Source organism: Populus nigra, chromosome 12 (genome assembly GCF_951802175.1).
Source record: "Populus nigra chromosome 12, ddPopNigr1.1, whole genome shotgun sequence".
NCBI lineage: Eukaryota > Viridiplantae > Streptophyta > Magnoliopsida > Malpighiales > Salicaceae > Populus > Populus nigra.
Window position 1 is genome coordinate 2,337,358 of NC_084863.1, and position 13,365 is coordinate 2,350,722.

At 34.5% G+C, this 13,365-nt stretch overlaps 1 protein-coding gene and 3 non-coding genes across 6 annotated transcripts; 3 read left to right on the top strand and 1 right to left on the bottom strand.

Annotated features, from left to right (window-relative positions):
• Window positions 1-1,090: 1,090 nt before the first annotated feature.
• On the top strand, window positions 1,091-1,250 carry LOC133670314 (U1 spliceosomal RNA). The gene has a single exon (XR_009834055.1). It is a non-coding gene; the product is annotated as a U1 spliceosomal RNA (small nuclear RNA).
• Window positions 1,251-3,025: 1,775 nt separating this feature from the next.
• On the top strand, window positions 3,026-3,185 carry LOC133670280 (U1 spliceosomal RNA). The gene has a single exon (XR_009834028.1). It is a non-coding gene; the product is annotated as a U1 spliceosomal RNA (small nuclear RNA).
• Window positions 3,186-4,625: 1,440 nt separating this feature from the next.
• LOC133670282 (U5 spliceosomal RNA) lies at window positions 4,626-4,744 on the top strand. The gene has a single exon (XR_009834030.1). It is a non-coding gene; the product is annotated as a U5 spliceosomal RNA (small nuclear RNA).
• Window positions 4,745-5,848: 1,104 nt separating this feature from the next.
• On the bottom strand, window positions 5,849-10,089 carry LOC133669959 (cysteine synthase). Of its 3 annotated transcripts, none has more exons than XM_062090298.1 (11): window positions 9,948-10,089; window positions 9,387-9,442; window positions 9,174-9,283; window positions 8,806-8,863; window positions 8,217-8,480; window positions 8,000-8,137; window positions 7,828-7,879; window positions 7,292-7,371; window positions 6,860-6,919; window positions 6,644-6,724; window positions 5,849-6,278 (listed from the first exon to the last, which is right to left on the bottom strand). In XM_062090298.1, exons 2-11 carry the CDS (start codon window positions 9,426-9,428, stop codon window positions 6,186-6,188), a joined length of 978 nt encoding a protein of 325 aa, XP_061946282.1. In that variant the 5' UTR covers window positions 9,429-9,442; window positions 9,948-10,089; the 3' UTR covers window positions 5,849-6,185. The 3 variants fall into 3 exon arrangements, with proteins under 3 accessions (XP_061946282.1, XP_061946283.1, XP_061946284.1); XM_062090299.1 differs by having other exon boundaries at window positions 9,827-9,956; XM_062090300.1 differs by lacking the exon at window positions 9,948-10,089 and adding an exon at window positions 9,706-9,730.
• Window positions 10,090-13,365: the final 3,276 nt, after the last annotated feature.

The following is a 13,365-nucleotide window of genomic DNA, read 5'->3' on the forward strand; positions in this document are numbered from 1 at the left end:
AAAGAGCAAATAGTTGGTTAAATGCTGCAATTGCTAATGTTATTCAGTATGTTATGGTTAATATTTTAACGGTCGTTCATGGTATTATTTCCCCAAGGTATGATGATGAGGAGGATTGTATTATATGGAGAGAAGCTGCTGATGGAAAGTTTTCACGTCGAAATGCCAAGAATCTAGTGAGAAATATGTTGCCTAACATAAGCTCATTCAGAATTACTTCTATACCTTGACTTTCTATTCTGAACAGATTGTCAACAAAAACAAGGCAGCGGCAATGGGGGGAGAAATATTGATATAACTTGTCCTTTAGTTCTATATTACAGGGATCACCTTTTCTTCTCTTGCAGCTTTACTAAGAATACATGACAAGTGTGTTTTACAGAAAAGTGGAATTTCTAAACAGGTTGGAGATTGTATTACAGGGTTATTTCTTTTCTGCAAAACAAGTTTCTTGTTTATATCCTGAGAATACAAAGAACTTGGTGCTCCTACATCTATCAAGTCTGGAAGGGAAGGAAAAATCACAGTGTGCTTGCCTCATACAGTGGCATACGCCAATTTTTGGAGGGTTTCTCCTTTCAATGGAGGAGAGCTCTTACAATTGTAGTTCAAAGTTTTGCCTTATCGTATAGGGCTGTGGGATTTATTTTCCTGATGAAGAAGATTCCTGGCAATTGCTGTTCCAAGCTTTTCTTTATCGCATAGAACTCTACGAGGCTGAATTTGTAAAAGGAAGACCAAAGTTTTCAACAGCCAACAAAAGAACAGAATAGAAGAAAGCATGGCAGCAAACAAGAGCTGTACTATTTCTTGGCATGGCTTTGATTCCATAAACAATCAATTTCTCTGCTTTATCGTCAATTTTATCATGGAAACAAACAGTTTCAGTCTCTAATTAATGAAATCTTTCATGACTTTGCCATGATAATAGCATATGCTGAAACAAGATCAATAGGAAGGTTGTTGCCTGTTGGAGTTAAGCTTAAGGCTAGCCCAAGTTTGTTCAAACAATATAATCCCACATTGGATAAACAGGCGAGGAGACAAAGGGCCATGTGTATAAATAGAAAGCAGGAAGCACCATTGCAACATACTTACCTGGACGGGGTCAATGGGCGATCAATAAGGTCCATGGCCTAGGTCAGCGACGTCCATTGCACTGAGGATGGGTGCTGCCTTAAGGTCTCCCCAAGTGGGAGAGTCTACGTCAAAATTTGTGATAGAGGGGGCTGCGCAAGCCGCGGCCCCTGCCCAATTGTAGTTCCATATTTTCTCTGGATGTAGTCCGGCATTTTGAATCAAGCCACGAGGTCGGTTTGTAGCTGAAAACAAAACAGCCTCTCATTTCCAAATTGGCTCTGGAAGGCGTAGCTGAAGATGATTCTGGGAAATCAATTGGCTAGATGTTTTTACAGTTGTTTATGCTTCATCGAAGCAGGACTCCATTGCTTGACTTACTCTATTATTGCGATAAATATCTAACTGTGGAACTTAAACTTAAAAAACAAAAATCCATCACTCGCCAGGTTTTCCTCATTTCACTTCAGCACTTTCTACTGATTCTACATCATATGCCGACTTTTCTATAAATTTTACATAATATTATTGCACTTGTTCTAGAACCAGCTAACATAAACTGTAAGGCCTTCCAACCACCAATCCAAATAAAGCAAATGACACATCAAGACCTATGGATTTGAAGGGTTGTCAGATTGCCGAAGCATATATGTAGCCGTTTGGTGTTCTACTTGGTATGTCCTCAGATTTATCAAAGATGGCCCTTGGCAGGATCTGTGAAGTAGAGCAAAGGGTTATAAAGCTAATCTCACCATGCCAGCTTCATGGCCCTTGGCAGGATCTCCGTCATGTAGAGCTAATTCCGCTGAGTATTACCCGTTGCAGCCTCAATGAGGACGCGCAGCCAATTTACATCAAACATAACCGGAACCAAGACTGATTCTTGGTTATAAATTTTAAGGTAACCATATCATATGAGGACTATTCATATGACAATATCCATGACAAAACCAACAAACTTCTTGGATATAAATTTTTGTTTCTGATCTTTCCTTGAGTAATCAAGCCCTTCTCTGCGGCATCGAGATCATTTTACGCAATCTTGCATCATTAAGAAATTTAAAGCCAACATGTTCTATGCATGTCTTTATTAACACTAGAGCAAGGATTCATTGTTTCTAGCTTGGCGTCAACACAACAGTTGACAATTGTTGAGATACACCGTCGGGGTATGGCCAATCAACACCAGAGGCCTGCAAGAAAAAAGGTTGGCGCATGTTATTTGAGACCAAGATGACATGAACAGTACAAGTGAGCAGCAGCTGATTATCTTCGGTAACATCTTTCTTGATCATGCCCTTGCCCTCTGTTTCTTTCTGAAATATCTGCAACTTCAGAAATTTAGAAGATTGAGAAAAAAATGAAACAATGTGAGCATAATTCATGAATAATAGCTCTCAATTACTATTCTTAATTTCTTTTTTCTTGCTTTTTTTTTTTTATTGAACTCATAACTTCCTGCTTTCAAAATCCATGTCATCTACTGGGCAAAACCCTTGAAATGGCAGTTTAATATATTATGTGAACAGCATCTTCCATTTGAGCGAAATCAAGCTCCGTTGGGAGGATAAGCATTAAGCAATAGCCCAGCTCTTTCTACAAAGTCAGATTACTAACAAGTCACAGAATCGGCCAATGGGGCATTCATTGGTCTAGTAGTCAAGAACAGAAAACTAAGATCCTGAAAGTCCATATTCCTATCCCAGAAAAACCAACAAAAAAAAATCCTTTGAAGGCCATTCTTGTGTCCAAGAACTTGGAATGGAAATGCTTCACAATCTTTCATATTACCTTCCAAGAACAAATAACTAACCATTGTATTTGAGTGTCTAGTGATGCAGGTTTGTAGGAAGGCCTCAGAGATTGCTTGACAAATCCCACATTGACAAAGTATGAATAATGAGACAAGGCATGTAGTATAAATTAGAAGCACACACCAACGTTAAACATACTTACCTGGACGGGATCAATGGGTGATCAAGAAGACCTATGGTCTAGGTCAGTGATCTCCATTGCACGCCGGAGGGGTGCTGGCCTAAGGTCTCCCCAAGAGGGAGAGCCTGCGTCAAAATTTGTGGTTGAGGGGGCTGCGCAAGTCGCGGCCCCTGCCTAATTGTAGTCTTAAACATAAATATCCCTGCCTAATTCTAGTCTCAAACATAATTATTTTCGGATTATTTCTCCTGGAGGTTTATGCACTGTTTCGTCGTATGTTTGGGCCATCAAATGTCATTACAGTTGGCAGCAATTATCATCTTATCTTTGATTGAAAAGGGGCAGCTGACTGTTCGAGTGCAAGGGATGCATGCAATAAACAATTTGTTTTTTGATCTTTACCAAATGATTATAAGAAAAAAGAGCCATTAGTTTGATTTCTGAATTAGAAGAGAGACAATATCAACTTCTTAAATTTTGAAGCATGGCTTATGTGGCTCAACTGACAGTCATGATGTCTGCCACACACCTAATGGAGTCGAACAGCTGAGGATAGATAACGCTCTCCTGCGCTAGTAAAAAACATGTGTGCGCAGCAAGAAAATCAAAGTCTTAGCAGAGGTGGATTTAGAACATGTAGTTATAATTTTTATGGTCAAACAGAGATTGCTTTATGAGAGTAGCGAAGTAGGATATACTTCGAAACCTAACTTGAGGAAGGGCAAATTAACTAATTACAACAATGAGTTTCCCAGCATTTTCCTGTCTCTTTGCTAGCCTTATCGCAGCAGCTGCGGCACCAGGTGACATCCATACATGTGGGAGAAGTCAAGATTCATTACAGAACTCTAAAAACAAAAAACTGTTTTGAGAATTTGATTCTAGCTTGATGCCCTTGGATAGGAATCTCGAAATAGTAGTGGGAGTACCAGTAGACCTTCTTTCAATGCAAGCAGCTTGGCAGTTTCTATCAACTTCCTAAATGGCTGGTAGGAGCAAGAAATTAGTAGAAGGATATTCTACGCTGCCTTTACACACAGAGAAGTTGGGCGTGTAAAAACCATAGTTATAACACTTGTTCCAGTCCAAGACTCCATGGATCGAGTTTGATTGTTCAACACACAACAGCATTGTTTTTTTTTTTCATTGCAACAACATTGTATAAGATTAAAAAAAAGAAGAAGAAGAAGCATTGGAGTTAACCCTTGTGAGTCAAATGATTCAATTAAATTTGATTGGGTTAACTTTTAAAACGATTCAAAATAAAATTTAGTCAAGCCATATTTGAGTCGAAAGTATATGGATTGCTCTGCTAGACCCGCTGGGACTGATAACTGCTGTAAAAGAGAAATAGTAAATGCAGGGGGAAATATGTTGGTGTTCAAATCACTAGTTTTAATACACCAATAAATACTTCAACTCTGTTAATAGGTTGATTTTTGGCGAAATCATTGCATTTCCTACTCTAGCTCTTGGTTTTACCAAATAGTCTGATTTGTGTGTGGTCCTGCAGTTAGGACAAGGCTATCAGATATCCCACATCGAGAAAGAGGAAAATGAGCTGTCATCGAGTGCTTATAAGTACCAAAGCAAACGGCATGTTAAAATCACGCAGCCGCGCGGTGGGCACAGAGCGAACTATTCTTTCGCCTTTTACTAAAGAATACCGTGTGCTCGCCGCAGATAGCGGCATACGCTTATTTTTGAAGGGTTCTCTACTCTTAAGAAGAGCCCCAACAACTCTAGTTCTAAATCTTGGATTTACAGCGAGCGATCTGAGGACTTATTAGCACTCATTTCCTGGTGTACTAAATGTACTGTTTGTGCGCAGTGGCAGCACCGTGAAGTCATCGTCAAATGAATACTTTCTGTAATGAGTTCGGTATAACTGTACAAAGAAACAAACTAAATTTAAACAGCAGTGACGAAAAACATGGTAAGCAACATATGCATGACATTGTAGTTGCCGCACAAGTATTTTGAGATTGTCCTTTTGCTGTAATTCTCTATTGGTGCCGGTGAAATACTTGTTTATTGAAAATACTCAAATAGATTATACATTTCCCTCAGCCGATTTTCTGCCTCTATTATCGAGAGAGATTGTATATATCGACGAGACACTATGACTTTGATTAATGACAAAGGGGCAGCTGCCGACTGTTTTGGATGTAATGTACTTTTTGGTGAAATCAATCTCCATTGTATCTATGGTGATTAGGACAATAAACATTATTTAGGCAAATGGCCTTCTACCCTTTTTTTTTCCGCTTGAAAAGTCGGATTGCTTGCAATTCTCTAATGATGCAGAACTCAACGCTGAGGTCCTTGGAGTTAAAATGCATTTGTCTCTCATCCCTAAATATCGAGAAGAAACTCACAAGATCACCCTTTGAAGTTCATTTCTGGGTTCAAATATTTTGGATGGAAATGCCTCACAATCTTCATTTAATGTTTGGTTTTTTATTCCCTAGGGTAATCGATCAATTTTGCATTATTGAAAACTGTGAGAAACAAACAGAGTGATTGCTAGGAAGCCGAGGAGGTTGCTTTGCTCCCTAACCATCTCACATTGTTCCAAAGTATTTGACAGGGCATGTGGGTATAAATAAATATGAAGCCCAGAACAACGGGAGACATACTTACCTGGACAGTATCAATGGATGACCTCCGTTGCACTTAGGAGGGGTAGTAGCCTAAGGTCTCCCAAGTGGGAGATCCTTCGTCGTAATTTGTGGCAGAAGGGGCCGAGCAAGTCACGGCCCCTGACCCATTTATAGTATAATTGCTCATCCCTAGATTAGAGGTTTTTCCAAAATGAGGTTGAAAGCTTCTTAGATTAAGCATGAAAAAACATTATCTTGACGCAATTCATTCAATATTAGTACCAATCGTGAGTAATAAGATGAAAAGAGTACCCATTCAAATCAAATAACAGAAGTGATTTGAACGAGGAACAAACAGTGAATAGCAATTCAAAACACTATTATGGAACTTGGTCTCCCGACACTATGATTCAAGTTCTTAATCCATCCCACGAGCCCTTTGTTAAATACAAATGCATGGAGCAGAAATGCCTCCACATTATTTGCAACCCAAGTGTCGGGCTCATAAACCATGAAAAAGGAAATTGTCAAAACCTCAATCAGAATTTGCTGAAAGCCATGTTCTTCACCTCAAGGCTCAAAAACCATGTTCTCGGCCTCCTTCTTCACTGATTCAAAAAGCACAGAGGATAGGTAACGCTCTCCAAAACTAGGGAAGATCGCCTGTTAACATTAGAAAGAAAAATAAGATGCTCAGATAAAAAGACACCAAAAAGGTCAAAGTGCTAGAATCAGTGCATAAAATAAATAACAAAGAGAAATGCAACACATGTTCAAATGCAATGCTTTTAAGTTTTGCCCAAGAAATAAGGTTTAGATCATCATTGTTATCATACTTCTAAAGTTCCTATCTCACTTTTAATTGTCCAAGGACATTCAATGCGTGATTTGGTCAACAGAAATATCAAGGGATTGTCATTGAATTTTACTATCTGGGAACGAATTTGTTTCTTCTATGAGATAGCTTTGGAAAACAGGCTCAATAGCAAGTTGCAGATTGATCTGCCGAGGAAGAAAATCAAACTTACAACAATGAGTTTTCCAGCATTTTCAGGCCTCTTTGCTATCTTAATTGCAGCAGCTGCAGCAGCTCCAGATGATATCCCTACCTGAAATTCAAATGATCCCATCAAAAGAATTCTTGATTAAAGTCATGCCAAGAAAATTGATGCAGTTAACAGATTTGAGTGCTGCAGAGTTCTAGATTCCTTCTTGCAACAACTATCAAATAATTGCAAGCTTACCAGCAGTCCTTCTTTCAAGGCGAGAAGCTTTGCAGTTTCAATTGCTTCTTCACTTGATACCTGCAAAATCAAAAAGGTAATCTCTCAGGAATGAATGCACTATGGAAATACAGAAAGAAAAAAAAAGCATTCAATATTTTTCTTTACAAACATAAAACAGAGCATGCTATGGAGATTAGACTTGAAGAATTTGTGTTTTGTAGTTTTAGCCAATTGCTTCTTCACAAAAAAAAAATATCAATATTTTTCAATTGCTTCACTTGATAATGGAGTTTTAGCCACGTGTTTTGGGAATCATATACTTTCTCGAAGTATAAATCTAGTCTTTAGAATAAAATGAATGATAGAAAAACTTAGTGACAGAAATCAAACAGCCTCACGATTTCACATGATGACTGATATTAACATATATATAAGAGAACACGGACTTACTTGAACAGTTTCATCAAGTAAATCGACATTCAAAACTCCAGGGATAAAGCCAGCACCAATTCCCTGGATCTTATGTGGACCTTGGATCCATTCCGGCACACAATGATAAAGTTAGTCCAAATATAAATACATCGAAAAAGCAGCTGCTTCAAAAGGAGAGAATCATATGGGGCATGTCCAAGTATGAAAAATGTTGCGCAAAGTTTTGAATTTTGATCTCAAAAGAATGCGAGCCAGATAGCTCAGTAGTTCCAACAACAATTGGGAAATCATTCAAACATAGAAAAACAATTTATAACTCCTAACACATTTACTTTGCTGATTTGGCACAGTAAAAGTCGAAGGGATAGACCAGGATCCTAGAACCAAGAAATCACATAACTTTTTATTTGTTTTTTGCATATGGAAAAAAAAGTAAATAATTCTAATCACTGTTTACTTAGACTGCATAATTTGACATCAAATTTATGAAATTTGAATGATAGGTTATTAGTAAAAAAAGAATGCAAATGAAAGACCAAGAAATCATGCCTCACCAGGTTTCCCTCCAGACAGCACTGCACTTTCAACCGGTTCTACACCATAAAGCTAAACAAAAAGATGGAAGAATAGACAGCAAGATAAGAAAAAATATAAATAATGAAGAAACTTCAATACCATAAATTAAAAAAAAATTAACACCAAATGAAATAATGCAGAGAAACCAACCTTTATATCAGGGTTTTGCTCCTTGAGATACTTCCCTGCTCCAGTTATTGTACCCCCGGTCCCTATCCCAGAAACAAAGGCATCAACTTTCCCACCTGAGCCTTTCCAGATCTCTGGTCCAGTTGTCTCATAGTGAACCTGACCAGGCAACATCAGTCTGATTGTAATTCTCTCAAATCAGTAGGTCAAAAAATATGCAAAAGGTTAAAAATGAAACCTTTGGGTTGGCAGGATTTTCAAATTGTTGCAGAATATAAGAATTAGGTGTCTTTGCCAATATCTCTTCTGCCTTCTGAACAGCCCCCTTCATACCTCTGGCTGGATCAGTAAGGACCAACTCAGCTCCAAAAGCAAGGAGAACCATTCTTCTCTCTAGACTCATCGAAGCAGGCATGGTAATTATCAATCTGTAGCCCTTAGCAGCTGCCATGAATGCCAGCCCTATGCCAGTATTGCCACTCGTGGGCTCAATCAGGACACTCTTCAGCATTAAGAAGGTAAACCATGTCAACATGCAAGTTCCTTCATGATAACACTTTAATGACAGACATACTATTTTGTAAGCAATGAACAGAAAATAAATTGGTTGTCTGGCAATGGCTGGAATATGTCATTACAAGGATTGGCAACAAAGCAACATCACCAGCAGACATAAATTTTCTGATTCAACGAAGTCTTGCCAAGAAATGTATTAATCAAATTTCAATTGCTATAAATGACTAATCACTCATTTTCAAGGCAAAAGAACCTAACTTGGACTTAAAATTCTTGTATCACGTCTGTTTAAGTAGGATTGAATCACTAACCTCACCCGGCTTGATAAGCCCCTTCTCCTCTGCATCTGTGATCATACTATACCCAATCCTACAAGAAAGGGGGAAAATATTATATTATATTAAGCTGAGCAAACCAAAATCACATCAATAATGATGTTCTAAAGTCCCTATCTGTTCTTGTTAATATCACATCAATAATGATGTTCTAAAGTCCCTATCGGACGTGCATGCGCATTATATAGAAACAAAAACATCACAGATTTCCACAAGGGAAAATTTTCAAATCTACAAAATCTTGGCACCCAAATAAGCCTAAAAGCTATGATCATAGCCAAACTTATAAACAAAGCATAACACTTCTCAAATTTCCCACAAAACAATACAAATCTAACTAATACCTGTCTTTGACACTCGAGCAAGGTTCCATCATCTCCAGCTTGGCAGCAATTCGCGCCACACAACCATCCACAACATTGTTGAGATACACCAATGGTGTTTTACCAATAAGCTATATTAAACCAAATACAAAAGAAAATATAAGCCATAGCTCCCATATCAAAGAATCCAAAACCAGGTTCGCAATTTTGCAAATAGCAATGGAGTCAACTTACTTCAGTGACATCTTTGGCAATTGAACCCTTCTCCTCTGCCATTTTTGTTCAGGTTACTGCACAAACATAGAAAACACCGAGTGATCGGCTAAAAAAACAAGCTAAAAGGGACAAAACTTTACTGAAAAATTAACACATAGTGCAACCATTGAAACAATTCACCAAAACCGAATTTAGATTATAAAGAAATGGTTTCTAGAATTCCAGGTTTCAATTGGGCCACTCGATATCTAAACTGAACCCACAAAAAACACCGTTTTGAAATTAATATATATAGCATCAACCCAGAATAATAATAAAAAGAAAAGAAAAGAAAAACCTTCTAATCAAAACCCTCCACCAAAAATCCATGAAGAAATAGTAAACTAAAGCTTCTAAAAAAAACCAGTATCAGCCCACATAATATCAAGGAGGAAAAATTGAGAAAAGATGCAACAAACCCTGAAATTCTTGAACTTGAAGCAACGTGGTTATAAAGCTAAAACCTTTTTTTTAAGAAAAAACAGGGAAATGAAAGAAAGTTGACGCAAAAAGGAGTTTTAAGAGCCTTAAAAGACTTACCACTAAAACCTTATCAATCTATGCATAGAAAGAACAAAGAAAGTAGAGAGCTTTAGGCAAGAATAGAACAAGCCATGATAGCTGATATTTATATATCAAAAAGAAAGAAATAATAATAATAAAAACTTTATTTGCAATTTTTCACTACTTTATTTTTTAGCATTTTTTTCATAATATTTTAATTTAAAATGATTCTCCTCGGCCAGCTATTTTATTATATATTTTTGTTATGTGTAGTTGTCAAAGTCTGTTGCTTTTTTGCTTTAACCTTACTTTTCTGTCACTGGCAACAACAGTTTTATTATATATTAGCGATTGGTTTTATTATTTATCTTTTTTTTTTTACTAATTATTGTTTTGAAGATAAATCCTAAAACTCTTAGCGTCTGTTTAGAATTATTTTGTTTTTCAAAATAATTTTTTACTTCAAAATATATTAAAATTATTTTTTTATTTTTAATACAAGTCAAAAAAATATTAAATAGCATTAAAAAATATTAATTTAATATTTTTCAAACCAAAAATACTTTCAAAAAATATAAACAAAAACTCTCTCACAGAATTTCTCAAATGTTGATTTAAGATCAATGTAACGGCTCTGACTTATTGCACTGACATTAATAACAATAATTATTAAATCATATCTTGGATAAGATTTGAGCAACGAATATATAGATTGATATAGATTAATTAAAAATATTAAAAGTTAAAATAAATTTTTTAAAATAATTAAAAAAAATATCAATGATTTTTTAATTGAATCTTACCGAGTCAACTCTCTTAATTTATTTATTTTTAATTTAAATTGTTGGATTAAATATCAGTGTTAATAACTTCTTTTTTATCTCTACTAATTATCTCTCCTTGACAAGAATTAATCCACTTATATGTCTTTCTTTCTGTGCAATTTCTTTATGTTGAAGGCAAATTAAGAGAGAGACATTGTAAACCATCTATGTCGTGATTTAGTAATATGAATTTGAGATTAAAGGGTTTGTTTTTTTTGTGATCTCAAGTTCGAGTCCTGTAGTTGCTCATATGATGACCACTAAAAGCTTACATTGTCGTTAACTTCAGGGCATGTAAGATTAGTCGAGGTACGTACAAGCTGACCTAGACATCCATATTAATCTAAAAAAAAACAAAGAAATATTATACTTGATTTTCTAAACATGAGATATTTGTATTTGAAAGTTCTTTTTTTTTTTTAGCGTATAAACAGTTTTAACAATAAGTTATATAATAAACCTATACATCAACTACTCTTGCTAGTAAAAACAAATGAAAAAAAAAAAAAAACTATGAGGGGTATAGCTCAATCGATCAGGCTATAAGTTTGTTTTCTAGAGGTCACCAGTCCGAGTTTTATAAATCTCATGACAACTAGAAATTTACATGGTCGTTAATTTCAGTACTTATAAGATTAGTAAAAATAAATATAAACTCACTCAAACAATTACGTTAATTAAAAATAAATAAATAAATAAAAATTTTAAATACTCGATAAAGAAACATGAAAAGTCAGAATTTTACCGGGATCGGTACTTTAAGCCTTCTTTTTTCTTTTTTTATAGTAGTTTTAATCCTTATTTAGGTGAAGTTAGTGGTAATTTTATTTTTATTTTTATTCTTTGACAATATAGAAGAATAAAACGAAGGAGATGGAAATTGAAAACGAAAGGGATCACTGTGTGTGTGTGTTTTACATGTGTAATTGATTTTGGGAGAATTTTTTTTAAAAGTATTTTTTAATTAAAAATATATTAAAATAATTTTTTTTTTATTTATTTTTAACATCATTATACTAAAATTATACAAAAACACATTAATTCAACGTTTTTCACATGAAAAGAAAATTGCAACATAAAAACAAACACTCACTCCATGATAATGACTACAATTAATATGCTAATTGGAAAAAAAACAAATCTATGAATAAGAAAGTATACAAGTTATTTCAGCCATTAGATCTGCATAAATAAGAAGCTCAAAGACGGTCTTTTAATGGTGGATTTTTTTTTTAATGTGCTTCTGTTAACCATTTCCATGGATAATTTCTTGTGTCTTAATGGTAGGGTAGGAGTAATTCTTACGATTAAATACTATATTCTCTATTTTTTTCATTGGATCTTATACAGATCATTTGTATATTAAAAAAAATTATAAAAGATTATTTTTCTCCCAGCTATTTTTATAATTCGAATAATAAATGATAATGTGGAAAATATATAAATCAATTAAATGAATGAGAGGAATTAATTACAAATGAACAAACACTGATTTGAGAAGATTTTTAATTTTTTAATTTAATATCTTTTTAATATGTAGCTTGACAAAGTATTTAGAAAATAATTTTTATTTTTATTTTTCTGGGTGGTATTTAGTTGTTATTCAAGGTGTTTGATGGTTATGGGATTAGTTGAAGTGATTGTTTTTATGTTATAATTTTTTTATGAAAAAATTAAAAAAATAAATGTGGAATAAAGAGTATATCTTGTAACTAGAAAAATTGGATTATTGCAAATTAGAAATCATGGAAATGGAAATGAGAAATCAAATAAAAATATCTCTGTTAATTTTTATTTTCCAAAGGAAATAGAGTAGAAGCCGTGTATACATACACAGAGAGATACACAGAGAGAAGAGAGAAAAAAAAATTAAATAAAATCTTTTTGCAATTTTTACTGTTCATAAACTTGTCTTAGGATTGGTTTGAAAATATAGCTTGCGTGTTCTAAAAAATTTAAAATTTATTGTTTTTAAGAATTATTTTTTTTATTTTGAATTATTTTGATATGTTAATATCAAAAATAATCTTTTTTAAAAAAATTATTTTAATATATTTTAATATAAAATATATTTTAAAAAATAATCATAACCAACTTTTAAACGAAATATTAATCTAGACCTCTGGGTGCACCGAAGGCCAAACTTGCATTAATTAATATACATATGTGCCCAGCAGTTGTGATCAGAAGTTGCTAACATATTTTAATGTTTTATTCCAGTAAGGGCTGCCAATCAATATTATTTAAATACAAACTACAAAAACTTTCAAAATAATCAAATAAATCTTGTAATATTAAAATTCTGCCTGTCTTACACACCTGCCTGTATATATATTATACTAGTTATGAGATGACATGCTCGCGCGCTGCCGCGGGCTTATAAAACAGATGCACTTGATAGTATTATAATTGTGAATCAGCGCTAAATAAGTAGTGCAAATTAAAGGTATGGTGGAGCAAATATTTCATGATGAAAAAAAAAGTTGTGTTGGTGATCAAAAACTTAGAGACTGAACAAAATGATTTGTAGCAATCTACAGTGTTCTGTGAGAAAAGATACAGTGCTTTCGCCACATGATTTAGCTTTTCAGTTAATAAAAAGAAAAAAAATTACAAAGCTAAATTCTCTA

Coding starts and splice junctions, on each gene's coding strand:
- LOC133669959 (XM_062090298.1), bottom strand. CDS start 9,428: ATGGCAGAGGAGAAGGGTTCAATTGCCAAAGATGTCACTGAA. Junction 6,725..6,859: donor CCTTGAAAGAAGGACTGCTG/GTAAGCTTGCAA, acceptor TTTGAATTTCAG/GTAGGGATATCATCTGGAGC. Junction 6,279..6,643: donor ATGCTGGAAAACTCATTGTT/GTAAGTTTGATT, acceptor TAATGTTAACAG/GCGATCTTCCCTAGTTTTGG.